This window comes from Pristiophorus japonicus, unplaced genomic scaffold, assembly GCF_044704955.1.
Source record: "Pristiophorus japonicus isolate sPriJap1 unplaced genomic scaffold, sPriJap1.hap1 HAP1_SCAFFOLD_384, whole genome shotgun sequence".
Taxonomy (NCBI): domain Eukaryota; kingdom Metazoa; phylum Chordata; class Chondrichthyes; family Pristiophoridae; genus Pristiophorus; species Pristiophorus japonicus.
In genome coordinates, this window is record NW_027253696.1 from 354,355 (window position 1) to 379,093 (window position 24,739).

The 24,739-nt window shown below is 49.4% G+C and overlaps 1 protein-coding gene across 1 annotated transcript in view; it reads right to left on the reverse strand.

The window, feature by feature from the left end:
- Window positions 1–24,739, reverse strand: part of LOC139250516 (actin nucleation-promoting factor WAS-like) — a 115,815-nt gene that overhangs the window by 83,844 nt on the left and 7,232 nt on the right. Inside the window, exons 2-3 of the mRNA XM_070872890.1 lie at window positions 10,421–10,561; window positions 4,987–5,073 (exon numbers count right to left, since the gene is read on the reverse strand). Coding sequence (XP_070728991.1) covers window positions 4,987–5,073; window positions 10,421–10,561 — 228 coding nt within the window. The remainder of the gene's footprint in view (window positions 1–4,986; window positions 5,074–10,420; window positions 10,562–24,739) is intronic.

Here is a 24,739-nt window from a genome sequence, read left to right on the forward strand (position 1 = left end):
TTTAAGCAGATTTGTTTATAATTACCAGTAATTACAAGATTATGTGTGAAATAAATATGCATCCGGGAGTCTCCACGATGATTCAATGAGTAGCTGAACCACAGTCAAAGAACGCTCCAGAATTAGTCTCTGGTCTGTGCTGAGAGAGAGGTACAGAGGAACACCAGTGATCCAGGGAAGGGGCAATAATTGGGTTAGAGAGGGAAAATCAGCCTGGGTTCCTGCAGCTGAGCACTGCCCACTGACCCCTTGGTTAGTGAGAGGGGAAATCAGTCAGGGTTCCTGCTCCTGATCACTGCCCAGTGACCCCTGGGTTAGTGAGAGGGGAAATCAGTCAGGGGTCCTGCTCCTGATCAATGCCCAGTGACCCCCGGGTTAGTGAGAGGGGAAATCAGCCAGTGTTCCTGCTCCTGATCACTGTCCAGTGACCCCTGGGTTAGTGAGAGGGGAAATCAGTCAGGGTTCCTGCTCCTGATCACTGCCCAGTGATCCCTGGGTTAGTGAGAGGGGAAATCAGTCAGGGTTCCTGCTCCTGATCACTGCCCAGTGACCCCTGGGTTAGTGAGAGGGGAAATCAGTCAGGGTTCCTGATCATTGCCCAGTGAGACCTGTGAGTGGAATATCAGGTGATAGGACTCTGATCTGATGAAGCCCAGTTAGTATATTCTGTCTGGGTGAAAGACCCGTGTAATCATCACCAGTGCATGCTCGGAGAGGGGTGACTGGGGGATGGGAGGGGGCAGGGTGACTGCAGGAGGGGAGTGGTGGGGTGACTGGGGTATGGGGCGACTGGGGGAGGGATGGGGTGACTGGGGGCAGGGCAGGGCGACGAGACGAGATGAAATTTGGGGGGGTGGGGCGACGAGACGAGACTGGGGGAAGACGAGACGAGACGAGACTGGGGAAGGGGAGACGAGACGAGACTGGGGGAGGGGAGACGAGACGAGACTGGGGGAGGGGAGACGAGACGAGACTGGGGGAGGGGAGGGGAGACGAGACTGGGGGAGGGGAGACGAGACGAGACTGGGGGAGGGGAGGGGAGACGAGACTGGGGGAGGGGAGGGGAGACGAGACTGGGGGAGGGGAGGGGAGACGAGACTGGGGGAGGGGAGGGGAGACGAGACTGGGGGAGGGGAGACGAGACGAGACTGGGGGAGGGGAGACGAGACGAGACTGGGGGAGGGGAGGGGAGACGAGACTGGGGGAGGGGAGGGGAGACGAGACTGGGGGAGGGGAGGGGAGACGAGACTGGGGGAGGGGAGGGGAGACGAGACTGGGGGAGGGGAGGGGAGACGAGACTGGGGGAGGGGAGGGGAGGGGAGACGAGACTGGGGGAGGGGAGGGGAGGGGGAGACGAGACTGGGGGAGAGGAGGGGAGACTGGGGGAGGGGAGGGGAGGGGAGGGGAGACGAGACTGGGGGAGGGGAGACGAGACGAGACTGGGGGAGGGGAGACGAAACTGGGGGAGGGGAGGGGAGACGAGACTGGGGGAGGGGAGACGAGACGAGACTGGGGGAGGGGAGACGAGACGAGACTGGGGGAGGGGAGACGAGACGAGACTGGGGGAGGGGAGACGAGACGAGACTGGGGGAGGGGGGACGAGACGAGACTGGGGAGGGGAGACGAGACGAGACTGGGGGAGGGGAGGGGAAGGGAGACGATACGAGACTGGGGGAGGGGAGTCGAGACGAGACTGGGGGAGGGGAGTCGAGACGAGACTGGGGGAGGGGAGACGAGACGAGACTGGGGGAGGGGAGTCGAGACGAGACTGGGGGAGGGGAGATCAGACGAGACTGGGGGAGGGGAGACGAGACGAGACTGGGGGAGGGGAGATCAGACGAGACTGGGGGAAGGGGAGATGAGACGAGACTGGGGGAGGGGAGACGAGACTGGGGGAGGGGAGACGAGACGAGACTGGGGGAGGGGAGACGAGACGAGACTGGGGGAGGGGGGACGAGACGAGACTGGGGAGGGGAGACGAGACGAGACTGGGGGAGGGGAGGGGAGGGGAGACGATACGAGACTGGGGGAGGGGAGTCGAGACGAGACTGGGGGAGGGGAGTCGAGACGAGACTGGGGGAGGGGAGACGAGACGAGACTGGGAGAGGGGAGTCGAGACGAGACTGGGGGAGGGGAGATCAGACGAGACTGGGGGAGGGGAGACGAGACGAGACTGGGGGAGGGGAGATCAGACGAGACTGGGGGAAGGGGAGATGAGACTGGGAGATACGAAACAAGACGAGACTGGGGCAGACAAGACGAGACTGGGGGAGGGAGACCAGACGAGACTGGGGGGAGGGAGACCAGACGAGACTGGGGGAAGGAGAGACCAGACGAGACTGGGGGGAGGGAGACCAGACGAGACTGGGGGGAGGGAGACCAGACGAGACTGGGGGGAGGGAGACCAGACGAGACTGGGGGGAGGGGAGACCAGACGAGACTGGGGGGAGGGGAGACCAGACGAGACTGGGGGGAGGGAGACCAGACGAGACTGGGGGGAGGGAGATCAGACGAGACTGGGGGGAGGGAGATCAGACGAGACTGGGGGGAGGGGAGACCAGACGAGACTGGGGGGAGGGGAGACCAGACGAGACTGGGGGGAGGGAGACCAGACGAGACTGGGGGGAGGGAGACCAGACGAGACTGGGGGAAGGGGAGACCAGACGAGACTGGGGGGAGGGAGACCAGACGAGACTGGGGGGAGGGGAGACCAGACGAGACTGGGGGGAGGGGAGACCAGACGAGACTGGGGGGAGGGAGACCAGACGAGACTGGGGGGAGGGGAGACCAGACGAGACTGGGGCAGACCAGACGAGACTGGGGGGAGGGGAGACCAGACGAGACTGGGGCAGACAAGACGAGACTGGGGGAGGGAGACCAGACAAGACTGGGGGGAGGGAGACCAGACGAGACTGGGGGAGGGAGACCAGACGAGACTGGGGGGAGGGAGACCAGACGAGACTGGGGGGAGGGGAGACCAGACGAGACTGGGGGAGGGAGACCAGACGAGACTGGGGGAGGGAGACCAGACAAGACTGGGGGAGGGAGACCAGACGAGACTGGGGGAGGGAGACCAGACAAGACTGGGGGAGGGAGACCAGACAAGACAAGACGAGACTGGACTGGGGGAGGGGAGACTGTGGGCCGGGGAGGGGCAGGGAGTGGGTGTGGGTGTTGGCGGGGACATGGAGGTTCGGTCAGCGGCAATGCTGCTTATCGAGCTGAGACTAAAGTCCAGGCAACCAGATCCTGGTTAATATTTAACCTCAATTCCTTGAATTACCCTCAGTTCAAACAGCCCTGATGGAACAGCAGAATCTGCACAGCAGTTAAATAAATATCAGGGCATCTTGAACATTCTCTGTGAACTATGAACTATGAACTCTAAACGCTGAGAGTGACTGAGTGTTTCTGGGCCTCACACCCTGGGCTCCGACTCTCTCCTTCCGCCAACTGCAGACCCGGGACCAGGGTTAACATCACACTGAGGGTCACAGCCCCTCATACGGGGTTAGGGTTCACACTGAGGGTCATGGCCGCTCACACGGGGTTAGAGGTCACACTGAGGGTCACGGCCCCTCACACAGGGTTGTGCGCGGCCTTTGACACCAGGTTGCCGACCTTGATTCAGGCTGTAAAATGTTCGCGGTCTCAGGGCCTGTGCAAGCCTCTCTAAGCCTCCCGGGCGGGGAGCAGAATGTGGGCGAGGCTTTGGTTAATATTGGTGGGAGCCTTGTAAACACAGGCTGTTAGTGGCCATCAAAGGTCAATAAATGTTATATAAAGAGACATAAACTGGAGAATTACAGGCCAGAGACCGAATATCCACAGGGAGAAATGCTTGAGCAGTTTACAACATGCTATGTGTTGTTCCAAAGGGCACAAAGATCCTAAGGGGGAGAATAAAAGATCAGGTACTGAGAACTGGGATTGTTTGGGAGAGGGGGAGAGGGGGAAGGGGGAGAAGGGGGAAGGGGGAGGGGAGAGTTCCATGTTACCTACTTGAATAATCAGAAGTGAATAGGGATTATCTGTTTCCAGTGGCAGCAGGCACAGATTAAAGGTGATTGGCAACACAAGCAGAGGGGAGATGACACAAAACGTTTTTATGTAGTGAGCCAGCACAGGGGCGATGAGCCGAATGGCCTCTTTCTGAGTTGTGTCATTCTCTGCTTTCTAATCCTCAGGCAAGATAAAACCCAGACACTGGGGATTTAACCTGCAGAAATCCTGGGAGAGAGTTGGCAGGATGTTTATTTAAATGCTCCGAGTCTGTGCACCGACCCCAGGTCTCCTGGGCTGAGGACCCACGTCTGGGGGGGGGGGCTCATCGGGGGGGCTCGGGGACTGCGGGGGGGGCCTCGGGGACTGCGGGGGGGCCTCGGGGACTACAGAGGGCTCACTGCGGGGGGCTCACCGTGGGGGGGCTCGGGGACTGTGGGGGGGCTCGGGGACTGTAGGGGGCCTCGGGGACTGCGGGGGGGCCTCGGGGACTACAGAGGGCTCACTGCGGGGGGGGGGCTCGGGGACTGTAGGGGGCCTCGGGGACGCCTCGGGGACTACAGAGGGCTCACTGCGGGGGGGGGGGGCTCGGGGACTGTGGGGGGGCTCGGGGACTACAGGGAGCTCACTGCGGGGTAGCTCGGGGACTGCGGGGCAAATAGCCACTGGCATGAACAGAGACCTCGGTTCTGCTCCCTCTGATAAGGAGTGACATTGGTTCTGCTCCTGTCAGATAGCTGCAGCTTAGACCAGGCTCAACCTCCGGACTTCAGGAAGCATTTTGAGCAATTTGTGGAAAACCAGCAGGAATTGTGAAATCACAGCACCGACTTGTCCTGAGCAAATCCAGTTATAAATGTGTACATGGGAAGTTATACCAGGAAAAAACATGAGACAAAAAGTGTGAGGAGATAAAGTGACAATGTGCAGACAGGATATGCGAGCAGATGAAAGACATTATTTCGAGCTGCCCTCTGTACTCACATCGGCAAAGAAGGTATGGAAGTAGGGTCTCCGAGCTGAATACTGGAATTGGATGTACACCTCCTGCTCCCATAGAAGCCGGCACTCCTAGCAGGAAATCAGCAAGTACATTACGTTAACAGGCTGACGGCTCAATAAACATTTCCCAGTCAGTTTATCCAGTCACGGAGTCAGCCACACAGACCAGCTGTGACCAAGGAGCAGGCCTGAGTTCACTGATTCAGCCCTGGCAATGGGTTCATTCACCACTCGGATAGGGAGCGAGATGGGAACTGTACCCCAGTGAGAGTCAGTGTGTGTGGAACTGTACCCCAGTGAGAGTCAGTGTGTGTGGAACTGTACCCCTGTGAGAGTCAGTGTGTGTGGAACTGTACTCCAGTGAGAGTCAGTGTGTGTGGAACTGTACCCCAGTGAGAGTCACTGTGTGTGGAACTGTACTCCAGTGAGAGTCAGTGTGTGTGGAACTGTACTCCAGTGAGAGTCAGTGTCTGTGGAACTGTACCCCAGTGAGAGTCAGTGTTTATGGAACTGTACCCCAGTGAGAGTCAGTGTGTGGGGAACTGTACTCCAGTGAGAGTCAGTGTGTGTGGAACTGTACTCCAGTGAGAGTCACTGCCTGTGGAACTGTACCCCAGTGAGAGTCACTGCCTGTGGAACTGTACCCCAGTGAGAGTCAGTGTCTGTGGAACTGTACCCCAGTGAGAGTCAGTGTGTGCGGAACTGTACTCCAGTGAGAGTCACTGCCTGTGGAAAAAGTCACTGGTGGGCGTAATCTACAGGCCCCCCAACAGTTGCAACTCTGTTGGTCGGAGTATAAACCAAGAAATATTGGAGGCCTGTAAAAAGGGAACAGCAATAACCATGGGTGATTTTAAGCTCCATATTGATTGGACAAATCAAATCGGTCAGGGTAGCCTTCAGGAAAAGTTCATAGAGTGCATAAGGGATGGTTTCCTTGAATAACCGGGGAGCAGACTATCTTAGAAGTGGTCCTGTGTAATGAGACAGGATTAATAAACAATCTCCTAGTAAAGGATCCCCTTGGAATGAGTGACCATAGCATGGGTGAATTTCAAATTCAGTTGGAGGGCGAGAAAGTTGGATCTCAAACCAGTATACTTAAATAAAGGAGACTACAAAAGAATGAGGGTAGAGTTGGCTAAAGTGGACTGGGAAAATAGATTAAAGTGCATGACGGTTTGTGATCAGTGGCGTATATTTAAGAAGATATTTCATAACTCTCAAGAAAAATATATTCCAGTGAGGAGGAAAGGGTGTAAAAGAAAAGATAGCCATCCGTGGCTAACTGAAGAAATAAAGGATGGGATCCAATTAAAAACAAGGGCATATAAAGTGGCCAAAACTAGTGAGAGGACAGAAGATTGAAAAGCTTTTAAAAGCCAGCAAAGAATGACTAAAAAAATGATTAAGAAAGGGAAGATAGACTCTGAAAGTAAACTAGCACGAAATATAAAAACAGATAGCAAGAATTTCTACAGGTACATAAAAAGGAAAAGAGTGGCTAAACTAAATGTTGGTCCATTTGAGAATGAGACCGGGGAATTAGTGATGGGGAACATGGAGATGGCAGAAGCTCTGAATAAATATTTTGTATCAGTCTTTGCGATAGAGGACACTAAAAATATCCCAACAGCGGATAGTCAAGGGGCTATAGGTGGGGAGGAACTTAATACAATCACAATCACTAAGGAGGTGGTACTCAGTAAGATAATGGGACTAAAGGTGGATAAATCCCCTGGACCTGATGGGTCATTAGAGAAGTAGCGGCAGAGATTGTGGATGCATTGGTTGTAATTTACCAAAATTTCCTGGATTCTGGGGAGGTCCCAGCAGATTGGAAAACTGCAAATGTAACACCCCTATTTAAAAAAAGGAGGCAGACAAAAAGCAAGAAACTATAGACCAGTTAGCTTAGTGTGGTTGGGAAAATGTGGTTGGGAAAATGTTGGAATCCATTATTAAAGAAGCAGTAGCAGGACATTTGGAAAAGCATAATTCAGTAAGGCAGAGTCAGCATGGATTTATAAAGGGGAAGTCATGTTTGACAAATTTGCTGGAATTCTTTGAGGATGTAACGAACAGGGTGGATAAAGGGGAACCAGTAGATGTGGTGTATTTGGATTTCCAGAAGGCTTTTGACAAGGTGCCACATAAAAGGTTATCACAAAAGATAAAAGTTCATTGGGTTGGGGGTAATATATTAGCATGGATAGAGGATTGGCTAACTAACAGAAAACAGAGAGTCGGGAAAAATGGTTCATTCTCAGGTTGGCAACCAGTTACTAGTGAGGTGCCGCAGGGATCAATGCTAGGACCCCAGGAATGGGGTACTGAAGTTTCATGTTCAGCCATGAACTCATTGAATGGCGGTGCAGGCTAGAAGGGCTGAATGGCCTGCTCCTGCACCTATTTTCTATGTTTCTATGTTTCTAAGTCAACCCCCTTATCTCCGGAATCAACCTAGTGAACCTTCTCTGAACAGCATCCAATGCAAGTATATCCTTCCTTAAATACAGAGACCAAAACTGTACGCAGTACTCCAGGTGGGACCTCACTACTATCCTGTACAGTTGTAGCAGGACTTCTCTGCTTTTATACTCTATCCCCCTTGCAATAAAGGCCAACATTCCATTTGCCTTCCTGATTACTTGCTGTACCTGCATACTAACTTTTTGTGTTTCATGCACAAGGACCCCAAGGTCCCTCTGTACTACAGCACTTTACAATTTTTCTCCATTTAAATTATAATCTGCTTTTCTATTATTTCTGCCAAAGTGGATAACCTCACATTTTACCACATTATACTCCATCTGCCAAATTTTTGCCCAGTCACTTAACCTGTCTATATTCCTTTGCAGATTTTTTTGTGTCCTCCTCACAATTTACTTTCCCACCCATCTTTGTATCATCTGCAAACTTGGCTACATTACACGCCAAGTCATTAATATAGATTGTAAATAGTTGAGGACCCAGCACCGATCCCTGCGGCACCCCACTAGTCACTGTTTGCCAACAGGAAAATGACCCATTTATCCTGACTCTCTGTTTTTTGTTTGTTCGCCAATCCTCTATCCATGCTAATATATTACCCCCAATGATTGAATCATGCTTTTCCAAATGTCCCACTACTGCTTCCTTAATAATGGACTCCAGCATTTTCCCAATGACAGACGTTAGGCTAATTGGTCTATAGTTTCCTGCTTTTTGTCTGCCACCTTTTTTAAATAGGGGCGTCACATTTGCAGATTTCCAAACTGGTGGGACCGCCCCAGAATCCAGGGAATTTTGATAGATTACAGCCAATGATCCACTATCTCTGCAGCCACTTCTCTTCAGACCCGAGGATGTCGGGCATCACGTCCAGAGAACTTGTCCGCCTTTAGTCCCATTATTTTACCTCATACTACTTCATTAGTGATAGTGATTGTATTAAGTTCCTCTCTACCTATAGCCCCTTGATTATCCACTATTGGGATGTTTTTAGAGTCTTCTACCTTGAAGACCAAAATATTTATTCAACGTCTTTGCCATTTCCCTGTTCTCCATTATTAATTCCCCAGTCTCATCCACCAGGGGACCAACATTTATTTCAGCCACTATTTTCCTTTTTATGTACCTATAGAAACTCTTACTATCTGTTTTTATATTTTGTGCTAGTTTACTTTCATAATCTATCTTCCTTCTCAATCATTTTTTTAGTCATTCCCTGCTGGTTTTAAAAGTTTTCCAATCCTCTGGCCTCCCACTAGTCTTGGCCACATTGTATGTCTTTGTTTTCAATTTGATACCCTCCCTTATTTCCTTAGTTAGTCACGGATGGTTATCCCTTCTCTTACAGTCTTTTCTTCTCATTGGGATATATTTTTGTTGCGAGTTATGAAGTATCTCCTTAAATGTCTGCCACTGCTCATAAACCGTCCCATTCTTTCGTCTTTTCCTAGTCCACTTTAGCCAACTCTGCCCTCATACCTTTGTAGTCTCCTTTATTTAAGCTTAGGACCCTGGTTTGAGATCCAACTTTCTCACCCTCCAACTGAATTTGAAATTCAACCATATTATGGTCACTCATTCCAAGAGGATCTTTTACTACGAGATCATTTATTAATCCTGCCTCATTACACAGTACCAAATCTAAGATAGCCTGCTCCCTGGTTGGTTCCGCAAAGTACTGTTCAAGGAAACTATCCCGGATACACTCCATGAACTCCTCCTCAAGGCTACCCCGGCCAATTTGCTTTGTCCAATCAATATGAAGGTTAAAATCACCCGTGATTATTACCGTTCCTTTATTACAAGCCTCCATTATTTCTTGAATTATACTCTGTCCAACAGTGTAGCTACTGTTCGGGGGCCTATAGACTACGCCCACCAGCGACTTTTTCTCTTTATTATTCCTTATCTCCACCAAAACTGATTCAAAATTTTGATCCTCTGCGCCAATATCGTTTCTCACTAACGCACTGATCCCATCCTTTATTAGCAGAGCTACCCCACCTCCTTTTCATTTCCGTCTGTCCTTCCGGATTGTCAAATACCCCAGAATATTTAGTTCCCAGTCCTGGTCACCTTGCAACCACGTCTCTGTGATGGCTATCAGATCATACCCATTTGTATCTATTTGTGCCGTCAACTCATCTATTTTGTTATGAATGCTATGTGCATTTAGACAAAGAGTATTTAAATTTGTTTTTTTACCCTTTTTTCCTGCTTGTTTCCTCTGTCCTTCAAACTCACATTCTACATTTTTGCTTTCTAATTCCAGCTTGACTCCCCTCCCTACTGAATCTATTCTCAGGTTCCCATCCCCCTGCCAAGCTAGTTTAAACCCTCCCCAACAGCACTAGCAAACCTCCCCGCGAGGATATTGGTCCCGGTTCTGTTGAGGTGCATCCCGTCCAGCTTGTACAGGTCCCACCTCCCCCAGAAGCGGTCTCAATGCCTCAGGAACTCAGGTGACTGTGGAACTATACCCCAGTGAGAGTCAGTGTGTGTGGATCTGTATCCCAGTGAGAGTCAGTGCCTGTGGAACTGTACCCCAGTGAGAGTCAGTGCCTGTGGAACTGTACTCCAGTGAGTCAGTGTCTGTGGAACTGTATCCCAGTGAGGGTCACTGTCTGTGGAACTGTACCTTGGGATGGTGACACTAATTGTATCGCTGTTGCTGACACTACCACTCCCGCTTTGAACAGCACCAACCAGGGACAGAGCCTGGGATCTTCCTGTCAGTATAACTCCGAGCCATTCCAATCACCTAGCTGTTCGTACGAGGGAGCCAGACCTGGAACCCGCTCTCCAGATACAACTTGTCGTTCCCAGTGTTCCCATTCACCCCATTTGAAAGGTCTTTGCCGTCTGTTTCAAGGTGCGGGGATTGAGCACTGGAGTTTTCTGACAGTGGCTCTGTGACACTCACCCTCAGATCGTAGAGCCTGATGAAGTAGGAACGTTTTGGGTTGTCCTTGACGAAGCAGACCACTCCGCAATGCTGTTTGACCCATCGATGCTGTCGCTCTGGGGCCGCCAGATAAAGCTGCACCACCGCCGACGACAGAGTCTACAGCAAAACAAGCATCAAACAATGAATACCCCGGAACAGGGGCCATTCGGCCCCTCCAGCCTGTCACACCAACAACAACCTGTATTTATATAGCGTCTCTAATGTAGTGAAACGTCCCAAGACGCTTCACAAGAATATTATGAGATAAGAAATTTGACAGTGAGCCGCATAAGGAGAAATTAGGCCAGGTGACTAAAATGTCGGTCAAAGAGGTAGGTTTTAGGGAGCGTCTTGAAGGAGATAGAGAGGCGGAGAGGTTTAGGGAGGGAATTCCAGAGCTTGGGGCCTCGGCAACAGAAGGCACGGCCGCCAATGGTTGAGCGATTTAAAATCATGGATGCTCAAGAGGGCAGAGGAGCTCAGACATCTCATGGTAGGGGGGTTGTGGGGCTGGAGGGGATGACAGAAATAGAGAGTGGGTGAGGCCATGGAAGGATTTGAAAACAAGGATGAGAATTTTGAAATCGAGGTGTTGCTTAACCAGGAGCCAATGTAGGTCAGCGAGCACAGAGGTGATGGGTGAGCAGGGCTTGGTGCGAGTTAGGACACGGGCAGTCGAGTTTTGGATCACCTCTAGGTTACATCGGGTCTCCTCTTAGACAGTCTCTCGGAGTCGAGGATGACTTGCTTGCACATTAATAAGTTCTCAGGTGACAGGTGAGACCAATGCAGGATCTACAATCTCTGTCACAGGTGAGGCAGATGGTGGTTGAAGGGACGGGTGGGTGGGGTGCTTGGGTTGTCGTGCACTGCTTCCGCTGTTTGTGCTTGGCTTCTGCGTGCTCCCGCGAAGAGACTCGAAGTGTTCGGCGCCTTCCTGGATGCTTGTCCTCCACTTTGAGCGGTCACGGGGCAGGGATTCCCAGGTGTCGGTGGGGATGTTGCACTTTTTCAAGGAGGCTTTGAGGGTGTCCTTGAAGTGTTTCCTCTGCCCACCTGGGACTCGCTTACCGTGTCGGAGCTCTGAGTTGAGCGCTTGTTTTGGGAGTCTAGTATCGGGCATGCGGACGATGTGGCCCATCCATCAGAGCTGATCGAGTGTGGTCAATTCTTCGATGCTGGCCTGAGCGAGGACACTGCCGTTGGTGCGCCTATCCTGCTAATGGATTTGCAGGAGCTTGTGGAGGCAGCATTGGTGGTATTTCTTCAGTGCTTTGAGGTGCCTGTTGTACATAGTCCATGTCTCTGAACCATATAGGAAGGCAGGTATCACTACTGCTCTGTAGACCATGAGCTTGGTGCCGGGTTTGAGATCCTGGTCTTCAAACACTCCCTTCCTCAGGCGACCGAAGGCTGCACTGGCACACTGGAGGCAGTGTTGGACTTCGTCATCAACGTCTGCCCTTGTTGACAGTAGGCTCCCAAGGTATTGAAAATGGTCCACTTTGTCCAAGGCCTCGTCGTGGATCTTGATAATCGGGCGGGGGGGGGGGGGGGGGGCAGTATTACATAGTGGGGGCAGGTTGGTAGAGGACCTTTGTCTTATGGATGTTTAATGTAAGGCCCATACTCTTGTACGCTTCAGTGAAGGTGTTAATGATGGTTTGGAGTTCGACCTCCGAGTGTGCGCAAACGCATGCGTCATCTGCATACTGTAATTCAATCATTATCATCATTATAGGCAGTCCCTTGAAACGAGGATGACTTGCTTCCACGCCACAAAGGGATGAGTTCACAGGTGTTTCAATGAAGGACCTAATATCCCAGATCCCAAACTACATGTTGAAGAGTGGAAGATGCCTGTGTTGTTTTTTTTTAACGTGCGGTGGCAGTTGCACACCAGCCATCACACGGGCTTGACAGAGCTAGATCTTGGTCCAGTGGCAAGGATTAACCAAGATGACTGGAGACCAGCTCTGCTGCACGGACCTAGTGCGCACACATATCGCAGTGTAAGCTGACCCATGCTGCCCCGGGGCCCTCACCTCTCCTGGGCCCCGATCACATTGCACCATGAACTCTTGCCGCTCCTTCGCCCCGACCTCGCCTATCCTGCGAGTATCAGTACAAACTGTCACACCCTTAACTCAAGAAGTCTGAGCAGCTCCACAGAGTGAAGTAATGTCAGCCTTGCTCAGGCAGAGTGATCCCCAAAATCGTACTCTGTTTCATCCTCAATTTTATAGTAACTCAGAGAATTGGTTTTTAAAACCACCCATCGGTCCTGCCAGCCATGGATATAGTTGGTCCACATGCTCAGTATCCGCACAAAGGATGGGACAACCTTGGATCTGGACTGGAGATGACTGAGGTTGAATAATTTCCTGTTTGTTCTGTAGATTAGCTCCACTCCAGCGGGGAGCTTATTGAGGGTGAGATGGAGCATTGTAGTAAGGAAGATCGAGAAGAGCTTTGGTGCGAGGACGCAACCTTGCTCGACTCCAGTCCGCACGTGTATTGGGTCTGTGGCCTGCATGTCATTGTGAAGCAGGCGAATTTGAGGAGGACACTGCATAATCCCTCACGGTTGACAGTGTCGAAGGTCTTTGTGAGGTCAAAGGCGGCCATGTACAGAGGTTGATGCTGCTCCCTACATTTTTCTTGGATTTGACACGTGGTGAAGGGTAGAATGTGGGAGGCCAGCCAGGAGTACGTTGGAATAGTCACGTCTAGAGGTAACAAAGGCATGGATGAGGGATTTAGCAGCAGATGAGCCGAGGCAGAGGCGGAGACGGGTGATGTTACGGAGGTGGAAATAGGCAGTCCTTGTCATGCTGTGGATATGTGGTAGGAAGCTCATTTCAGGGTCAAATATGACACCAAGGTTGCAAACAGAACCAAGGTGGTTCAGCCTCAGACAGAAGTTGGAGAGAGGGATGGAGTCAGTGTCTAAGGAACGGAGTTTGTGGCGGGGACCAAAAATAATGGTTTCGGTCTTCCCAATATTCAATGGAGAAAATTTCTGCTCATCCAGAATTGAATGTCGGACAAGCGGTCTGACAATTTAGAGACCGTGAAGAGGTCAGAAGAAGTGGTAGTGAGGTAAAGCTGGGTGTCATTAGCGTACATGTGGAAACTGACATTGTGTTTTCAGATGCTGTCATCAAGGGGCATCATGTAGATGAGAAATAGGAGGATGCCAAGGATAGATCCTTGGGGGACACCAGAGGTAACGATGCGGGAGCGGGAAAAGAAGCCATTGCAGGTGATTCTCTGACTACGATTAGATCGATAAGAATGGAACCAGGCGAGTGCAGTCCCACCCAGCTGGAGGATGGTGGAGAGGCGTTGGAGAAGGATAGAATAGTCAACGTGTCACAGGCTGTAGACAAGTCAAGAAGGACAAGGAGGAATAGTTTGCCTTTATCACAGTCACAAAGGATGTCATTTGTGACTTTGATGAGAGCCGTTTCGGTACTGTGGCAGGGGTGGAAACCTGATTGGAGGGATTCAAACACGGAATTGCGGGAAAGATGGGCACGGATTTGGGAGGCGACAACACGTTCAAGGACATTGGAGAGGGAAGGGAGGTTGGAGATGGGGCGTTAGTTTGCAAGGACGGAGGGGTCGAGGGGGTTGTTTTTTGAGAGGGGTGATGACGGCAGATTTGAAGGAGAGGGGGACAGTACCTGAGGAGAGAGAACCGTCAACAATGTCAGCTAACATAGAAGCCAGGAAAGGAAGTTGGGTGGTCAGCAGTTTGGTGGGAATAGGGTCAAGAGGGTCTCATGGACAGGATGAGCTCAGAAAGGTTATGAGGGGAGATCGGAGAGAAATTGGAGAAAGATGTGAGGTCAGGGCTAGGGCTGGGGGGATCCTTAGAGGAACAGGAGGAGACCATTCAGCCTCGAACCTGTTCTGACACTCAATTAGACCATGGCTGATCTGTATCTTAACTCCATCTACCCACCTGGGGTCCATAACCTTTACGAACATAAGAACATAGGAAATAGGAGCAGGAGTAGGCCATACGGCCCCTCGAACCTGATCCACCATTAAATAAGATTTTGGTTGATCTTTGACCTTTACTTTCCTGTCCGATCCCCATATCCTTGATTTCCCCTCGAATCCCAAAATCTATCGATCTCAGCCTTAAATATACTCAACAACTGAGCATCCACAGCCTTCTCAGGCAGAGAATTCCAAAGATTTACATCCCTCTGAGTGAAGAACTTCCTCGTCTCAGTCCGAACTGGCCGACCCCTTATCCTGAGACTATGCTCCCTAGTTCTAGACTCTCCAGCCAGGGGAAATAACCTCTCAGCATCTACCCTGTCAAGCTCTCTAACAATGTTAAACATTTCAATGAGATCACCTCTCATTCTTCCAAACTCCAGAGGGTATAGGCTCAATCTACTCAACCTTTCCTTATAGGACAACCCCAGTGAGAGTCAGTGCCTGTGAAACTGTACCCCAGTGAGAGTCAGTGTGTGTGGAACTGTATCCCAGTGAGAGTCAGTGTGTGTGGAACTGTACCCCAGTGAGAGTCAGTGTGTGTGGAACTGTACCCCAGTGAGAGTCAGTGCCTGTGGAACTGTACCCCAGTGAGAGTCAGTGTCTATGCACAAGGAGAAATCATAGGAGGGCAAAACAGAGACTGGGGAGACAAATTAAAGCAGCTTTGGGGATTGTACAAAGTTTGATGCTGTTCTGGGGACGTTGGTGGCTGGAGGTTTGTAACTGGTTAAACTTGTTTGTGTAATACTTGTAATCTGCCCTGGCCCGGTGCCGAGTACGTTCCTGCTTGGTCCATGGACATGGCAGTTTATGGGTGGGGCAATTCAGTGTGGGGATGGCAGGTCTGTACTTGATGGAGTGGCATCTCCAAGCACACACACATACATTCCAAGACATTGAGACACTCACACATACATACACTCTCATACATACACTTATACTCAGAGACACGCACTTACACTCCGAGTCACTCAGACACTCATACATACACACACTCTCACCCACATATCCTCAGAGACACACACACACACATACACTCCGAGATACTCACACAGACACACATACTCTCACACATACATATACACTCAGTCACTCACGCATACACATACACTTAGAGACACGCAGACACTCACTCACTCAGATACGAACATACACTTCGAGACACTCAGATACACACTCCCTCACACACATAGATACACTCAGACTCCCTCACACACACACTCCGACACTCACACACACTCCCTCACGCACGTACATACACTTTCGCACAGACATTCAGACTCTCATACACACACACTCACACATACACTCCAGAGATATTCACACACACCCTCAGAGACACTCAGACACACACACTCATCCTCACAGATATACTCACCCTCTCATACACTCCAAGACACTCACACACACACACTCTCTCACACAAATACACACATCATCATCATAGGCAGTCCCTCGTATCGAGGATGACTTGCTTCCACACCAAAAAGGGATGAGTTCACAGGTGTTTTAATGAAGGACCTAATATTCCAGATCTCGAACTACATGTTGAAGGGTGGAAGATGCCTTTGCATGGATTTTTTTTAACGTGTTGTGGCAGTTGCACACCAGCCACCACACGGGCTTGACAGAGCTAGGTCTTGGTCCAGGGGCAAGCATTAACCAAGACGACTGGAGACCAGCTCTGCTACACGGACCTAGTGCGCACACATATTGCAGTGTGGGCTGACCCATGCTGCCCCTGGGCCCTCACCTCTTCTCACGCCTCACCTGGGCCCCGATCACGTTGCTCCACGATCACTCGCCGCTCCTTCATCCCCAACCTCGCCACTCCTGCAGTACCTGCCCACGCTCCAATCACCGATCTGGGTTATGGCGCTGTCCAATCCAGTCGCCCTCTTCACAACCGTCACCCTCCTGTGCCGACTCGCGTTGCACCTTGAAGTGGTGTGCCTCCATGTTGCTCCTCCTTTGAAGGCCCCGATCTACTGATGGTCCTTGCAGGATGGGGCCGCCGCACTGAATGCCGGGCCGGGCTCCACGCTGCTTCTCATTTGAACACACGCTCACACACGCACACGCATGCTCAGATACACACACACACACGCTCACACTCAGACACACGATCACACGCATGCACGCTCACACACACACACGCTCGGTCACACACGCACGCTCACTCACACGTATTCAGAGACACTCACACACACCTACACCTACACACACACTCGCATGCGCGCCCACACACACCCACACACGCACACACACCCTCACATACAGAGACACTCAGAGACACTCTCTCACACACACACAGACAGGCAATTTCTCTTTGTCTTTTTCATTGTTTTGTTGAGTTTTTCCTAACCTTTTTTGTTGTCTATATACTTAGTGTCTGCCTTTATCTCTATTTAACGATGGTGTGGTTACTGACTAGTTTGTTCTTGCTCGTTAGTGGGATATATTTCTCCTGACTATTGATCGCTGTTTGAAATGTTTTCCACTGCTGGTCTAGTTCTTTGTTTGTCAGTAATTTTAGTCATATGTGTTGCCTGCATGGTGAATTCCCTCAGAGATATTTAACTTCTATGGGGTTTTGATGGAGAAAGTAGAGAGAAACTGTTTCCTCTGCCAAGTGGGTGGGTAACCAGAGGACACAGATTTAAAAGGCAATTGGGCATGTACTTGAAGTAGAAAAATTCACAGGAGAGTGGGGACTAATTGGATCGCTCTTTCACAGAGCCAGCACAGGCACAGCGGGCCGAATGGCCTCCTCCTGTGCCAAAAGATTCTATGATTCTCTGGTTCTTTTGCCAATTACCTTAAATATGTGTCCTCTGTTACTGACCCTTCTGCCAGTGGAAAGCTCCTTACTTTATCAAACCGGTTCATGATTATGAACGCCTCTATTAAATCTCCCCTTAATCTTCTCTGCTCTAAGGAGAACAACCCCAGCTTACATAGAAACATAGAAACATAGAAAATAGGTGCAGGAGCAGGCCATTCAGCCCTTCTAGCCTGCACCGCCATTCAATGAGTTCATGGCTGAACATGAAACTTCAGTACCCCCTTCCTGCTTTCTCGCCATAACCCTTGATCCCCCGAGTAGTAAGGACTTCATCTAACTCCCTTTTGAATATATTTAGTGAATTGGCCTTAACTACTTTCTGTGGTAGAGAATTCCACAGGTTCACCACTCTCTGGGTGAAGAAGTTTCTCCTCATCTCGGTCCTAAATGGCTTACCCCTTATCCTCAGACTGTGACCCCTGGTTCTGGACTTCCCCAACATTGGGAACATTCTTTCTGCATCTAACCTGTCTAAACCCGTCAGAATTTTAAACGTTTCTATGAGGTCCCCTCTCATTCTTCTGAACTCCAGTGAATACAAGCCAATTGATCCAATCTTTCTTGATAGGTCAGTCCCGCCATCCCGGGAATCAGTCTGGTGAACCTTCGCTGCACTCCCTCAATAGCAAGAATGTCCTTCCTCAAGTTAGGAGACCAAAACTGTACACAATACTCCAGGTGTGGCCTCACCAAGGCCCTGTACAACTGTAGCAACACCTCCCTGCCCCTGTATTCAAATCCCCTCGCTATGAAGGCCAACATGCCATTTGCTTTCTTAACCGCCTGCTGTACCTGCATGCTAACCTTCAATGACTGATGTACCATGACACCCAGGTCTCGTTGCACCTTCCCATTTCCTAATCTGTCACCATTCAGATAATAGTCTGTCTCTCTGTTTTTACCACCAAAGTGGATAACCTCACATTTATCCACATTATACTTCATCTGCCATGCATTTGCCCACTCACCTAACCTATCCAAGTCACTCTGCAGCCTAATAGCATCCTCCTCGCAGCTCACACTGCCACCCAACTTAGTATCATCCGCAAATTTGGAGATACTGCATTTAATCCCCTCGTCTAAATCATTAATGTACAATGTAAACAGCTGGGGCCCCAGCACAGAACCTTGCGGCACTCCACTAGTCACTGCCTGCCATTCTGAAAAGTACCCGTTTACTCCTACTCTTTGCTTCCTGTCTGACAACCAGTTCTCAATCCACGTCAGCACACTACCCCCAATCTCATGTGCTTTAACTTTGCACATTAATCTCTTGTGTGGGACCTTGTCGAAAGCCTTCTGAAAGTCCAAATATACCACATCAACTGGTTCTCCTTTGTCCACTTTACTGGAAACATCCTCAAAAAATTCCAGAAGATTTGTCAAGCATGATTTCCCTTTCACAAATCCATGCTGACTTGGACCTATCATGTCACCATTTTCCAGATGCACTGCTATGACATCCGTAATAATTGATTCCATCATTTTACCCACTACTGAGGTCAGGCTGACCGGTCTATAATTCCCTGTTTTCTCTCTCCCTCCTTTTTTAAAAAGTGGGGTTACATTGGCTACCCTCCACTCCATAGGAACTGATCCAGAGTCAATGGAATGTTGGAAAATGACTGTCAATGCATCCGCTATTTCCAAGGCCACCTCCTTAAGTACTCTAGGATGCAGTCCATCAGGCCCTGGGGATTTATCGGCCTTCAATCCCATCAATTTCCCCAACACAATTTCCCGACTGATAAAGATTTCCCTCAGTTCCCCCTCCTTACTAGACCCTCTGACCCCTTTTATATCCGGAAGGTTGTTTGTATCCTCCTTAGTGAATACCGAACCAAAGTACTTGTTCAATTGGTCTGCCATTTCTTTGTTCCCCGTTATGACTTCCCCTGATTCTGACTGCAGGGGACCTACGTTTGTCTTCACCAACCTTTTTCTCTTTACATACCTATAGAAACTTTTGCAATCCGCCTTAATGTTCCCTGCAAGCTTCTTCTCGTACTCCATTTTCCCTGCCCTAATCAAACCCTTTGTCCTCCTCTGCTGAGTTCTAAATTTCTCCCAGTCCCCAGGTTCGCTGCTATTTCTGGCCAATTTGTATGCCACTTCTTTGGCTTTAATACTATCCCTGATTTCCCTAGATAGCCACGGTTGAGCCACCTTCCCTTTTTTATTTTTACGCCAGACAGGAATGTACAATTGTTGTAATTCATCCATGCGGTCTCTAAATGTCTGCCATTGCCCATCCACAGTCAACCCCCTAAGTATCATTCGCCAATCTATCCTAGCCAATTCACGCCTCATACCTTCAAAGTTACCCTTCTTTAAGTTCTGGACCATGGTCTCTGAAATTACTGTTTCATTCTCCATCCTAATGCAGAATTCCACCATATTATGGTCACTCTTCCCCAAGGGGCCTCGCACAATGAGATTGCTAATTAATCCTCTCTCATTCCACAACACCCAGTCCAAGATGGCCTCCCCCCTAGTTGGTTCCTCAACATATTGGTCTAGAAAACCATCCCTTATGCACTCCAGGAAATCCTCCTCCACCGTATTGCTTCCAGTTTGGCTAGCCCAATCTATGTGCATATTAAAGTCACCCATTATAACTGCTACACCTTTATTGCATGCACCCCTAATTTCCTGTTTGATGCCCTCCCCAACATCCCTATTACTGTTTGGAGGTCTGTACACAACTCCTACTAACGTTTTTTGCCCTTTGGTGTTCTGCAGCTCTACCCATATAGATTCCACATCATCCAAGCTAATGTCTTTCCTAACTATTGCATTAATCTCCTCTTTAACCAGCAATGCTACCCAATCTCTCCATATAAATAAAGTCCCTTATCCCTAGTGCCAATCTAGTAAATCTCCTCTGCACCCTCTCTAAGGCCTAAACATCATTCCTAAAGTGCGGTGCCCAGAATCGGAAACAATACTCCAGCTGTTTTATAAAGGCTGAGCGTAACTTCCTTGCTTTTGCACTCTATGCCTCTATTTATGAATGCGAGGATCCCATATGCTTTCTATAATAGCCTTCTCAACCTGTCCTGTCCCCTTCAAAGATTTGTGTATATACACCCCCAGCTTTGCTCTAATTTTAAGATTATGTCCCCTCATCCGTGCCTTTGTTACCTCTAGACTTGACTTTTCCAACCTCCAAACCACCACCCTCCATAAACTTAAGCTTATCCAAAACTCAGCTGCCCATGTCCTAACTAGCACCAAGTCCCGCTCACCCATCATTCCTGTGCTCGCTGACCTACATTGGCTCCCGGTTAAGCAACGCCTCGATTTTAAAATTCTCATTGTTGTTTTCAAATCCCTCCATGGCCTCGACCCTCCCTATCTTTGTAATCTCCTCCACTTCTGCCCTCTTGAGCATCCCCGATTTTAATCGCTGCACCATTGGTGACCATGCCTTCAGCTGCCGAGGCCCTAAGCTCTGGATACCCTCCCTAAACCTCTCTACCTCTCTCTGCTTCATTAAGACGTTCCTTAAAACCTACCTCGTTGACCAAACTTTTGGTCATCTGTCCTAATATCTCCTTATGTGGGTCGGTGTCAATTTTTTCTGATTACGTTCCTGTGAAGCGCCTTGGGACGTTTTACTGCGTTAAAGGAGCTATATAAATACAAGTTATTGTTATTCTGGACTCTCCCATCCGCCTTTGGATGAGATGTTAAACCGAGGTTCCGTCTGCTCTCTCAAGTGGACGTAAAAGATCCCATGGCACTATTTTGAAGAAGAGCAGTGGAGTTGTCCCCGGTGTCCTGGCCAATATTTATCCCTCAATCAACATAAGAAAAAAACAGACTATCTGGTCATTATGTATGTGGGTATTAGTATTATGCGGTCCCTCGTATTGAGGATGACTTGCTTCCACATCAAAAAGGGATGCATTCACAGATGTTTCAATGAGGGACCTGACATTCTAGGTCCTGAACTACATACTGAAGAGTGGAAGATGTCTGTGCATGGATTCTTTTAACGTGGGGTGGCCATTGCACACCAGTGGGAGCTTGCTGTGTGCAAATTGTCTGCCATGTTTCCTATATTACAACAGTGACTACACTTCAAAAAGTACTTAATTGGCTGTAAAGCGCTTTGAGACGTCCGATGGTCGTGAATGCCGCTATATAAATGCAAGTCTTTCTTTCAGAGGAAATAGTTTCTCTCTATCTACCCTATCAACTCCTACCTCGATTAGATCACCCCTTAATCCGCTATACTTGAGGGAACACAAGCCTAGCCTGCACAACCTGTCCTCATAATTTAACCCTTTTAGCCCCAGTATCATTCTGGTGAATCTGTGCTGCTCCCCCTCCGAGGCCGATATATCCTCCCTGAGGGGCGGGGCCCAGAACTGAACCCAGTTACTGCAGGGGGGGTCTGAGCAGAGATTTATACAACTGTAACATAGCTTGCTCCCCTCTGCATTCCAGCCCTTGTGATAAAGACTTCCATTAGCCTTTTGATTATTTTTTGTGCCTGTCCACTGGCTTTTAGTGATTTCTGTACTCGGACCCCGAAATCTCACTGCTCCTCCACAGTTCCAAGCTTCTGGCCATTTAGAAAATACTCTGCTCTTTCTTTCTCCGAGGCTAAATGGATGACCTCACACTTCCCCACGCTGACCTCCATACCGCCACACTCTCGCTGCGTGATGCGGGATTCACGCCGGTGTGGGACGCAAGGACTTTGGGCCCCAATTGTTTCTGCTTCTCACTCATTCTCTCCATTACTGTAACAACCACTCACCGACAGCCAATCACTGCACACTTAGCAGCTGAGCAAGGTTGGAAAGATTAATCCCACAAAGCTCACAGACACGATATCCAGGGCCGCAGGTTTCACAGGTTGTATTTAATCTTGCAGCAACAGCCTGCACTGCAGTAAGAACAAACACGCTCAGCCCAAAGACACAACATTTCTGGCGCTCAGTCATGTGTCAGTGAGAAGCTGAGGAATGGAAACTCGACTTAAACTGGGAGAGGAAGCCTTTTGTTTTAGTCATTCCTGGGATGTGGACGTCGCTGGCAAGGCTGGCATTTATTGCCCATCCTTAATTGCCCTTGAGAAGGTGGTGGTGAGCCGCCTTCTTGAACCGTTGCAGTCCGTGTGGTGAATCAGGGGAAGTCATAACGGGGAACAAAGAAATGGCAGACCAATTGAACAAGTACTTTGGTTCGGTATTCACGAAGGAGGACACCAACAACCTTCCGGATATAAAAGGGGTCAGAAGGTCTAGTAAGGAGGAGGAACTGAGGGAAATCTTTATTAGTCGGGAAATTGTGTTGGGGAAATTGATGGGATTGAAGGCCGATAAATCCCCAGGGCCTGATGGACTGCATCCCAGAGTAATTAAGGAGGTGGTCTTGGAAATAGCGGATGCATTGACAGTCATTTTCCAACATTCCATTGACTCTGAATCAGTTCCTATCGAGTGGAGGGTAGCCAATGTAACCCCACTTTTTAAAAAAAGGAGGGAGAGAGAAAACAGGGAATTATAGACCGGTCAGCCTGACCTCAGTAGTGGGTAAAATGATGGAATCAATTATTAAGGATGTCATAGCAGTGCATTTGGAAAATGGTGACATGATAGGTCCAAGTCAGCATGGATTTGTGAAAGGGAAATCATGTTTGACAAACCTTCTGGAATTTTTTGAGGCTGTTTCCAGTAAAGTGGACAAGGTAGAACCAGTTGATGTGGTATATTTGGACTTTCAGAAGGCTTTCGACAAGGTCCCACACAAGAGATTAATGTGCAAAGTTAAAGCACATGGGATTGGCGGTAGTGTGCTGATGTGGATTGAGAACTGGTTGTCAGACAGGAAGCAAAGAGTAGGAGTAAATGGGGACTTTTCAGAATGCAGGCAGTGACTAGTGGGGTACCGCAAGGTTCTGTGCTGGGGCCCCAGCTGTTTACATTGTACATTAATGATTTAGACGAGGGGATTAAATGTAGTATCTCCAAATTTGCGGATGACACTAAGTTGGGTGGCAGTGTGAGCTGCGAGGAGGATGCTATGAGGCTGTAGAGTGACTTGGATAGGTTAGGTGAGTGGGCAAATGCATGGCAGATGAAGTATAATGTGGATAAATGTGAGGTTATCCACTTTGGTGGTAAAAACAGAGAGACAGACTATTATCTGAATGGTGACAGATTAGGAAAAGGGGAGGTGCAACGAGACCTGGGTGTCATGGTATATCAGTCATTGAAGGTTGGCATGCAGGTACAGCAGGCGGTTAAGAAAGCAAATGGCATGTTGGCCTTCATAGCGAGGGGATTTGAATGCAGGGGCAGGGAGGTGTTGCTACAGTTGTACAGGGCCTTGGTGAGGCCACACCTGGAGTATTGTGTACAGTTTTGGTCTCCTAACTTGAGGAAGGACATTCTTGCTATTGAGGGAGTGCAGCGAAGATTCACCAGACTGATTCCCAGGATGGTGGGACTGACCTATCAAGAAAGACTGGATCAAATGGGCTTGTATTCACTGGAGTTCAGAAGAATGAGAGGGGATCTCATAGAAACGTTTAAAATTCTGACGGGTTTAGACAGGTTAGATGCAGGAAGAATGTTCCCAATGTTGGGGAAGTCCAGAACCAGGGGTCACAGTCTGAGGATAAGGGGTAAGCCATTTAGGACCGAGATGAGGAGAAACTTCTTCACCCAGAGAGTGGTGAACCTGTGGAATTTTCTACCACAGAAAGTAGTTGAGGCCAATTCACTAAATATATTCAAAAGGGAGTTAGATGAAGTCCTTACTACTCGGGGGATCAAGGGGTATGGCGAGAAAGCAGGAAGGAGGTACTGAAGTTGCATGTTCAGCTATGAACTCATTGAATGGTGGTGCAGGCTAGAAGGGCTGAATGGCCTACTCCTGCACCTATTTTCTATGTTTCTATGTTTCAATGTGAAGGTACTCCCACAGTGCTGTCAGGGAGGGAGTTCCTGGATTTTGACCCAGCAACGATAAAGGAACGGCGATATATTTGCAGCCCACAGCACCGGGAAACACCGGAGGTCCGGCAGTAATTAAACAGTCATCTTCAAATAATATTCTTGGCTTGCAAGCCAGCATTTCCTGTAAGAGTGCAAAGGTCACAGGAAATCTGAGACAATAGCAAATGAAAATAAAAGAATGCCTTTGAGCTCCTCACAGAGGTCACAGCCCAGGAAGAGACCATTCGGCCCACTGTGCCTGGGGTTAACTGGCACCACCTACAAACTCCCAGCTCTTTCCCCGGCTCCTTGTATATTCCTCCTTCTCAAATAGTTACCAATTGCCTGTAAATAATGTCACCATCTCTCCCTCACTCACCCCTTGTGATAAACAAAGGAACAGGAGGTTTTTTTAAATCTTAAATTCCTTTTAGAGACAATAATCCAGAACAAAATTAATTGGCCATTGGAATAGGA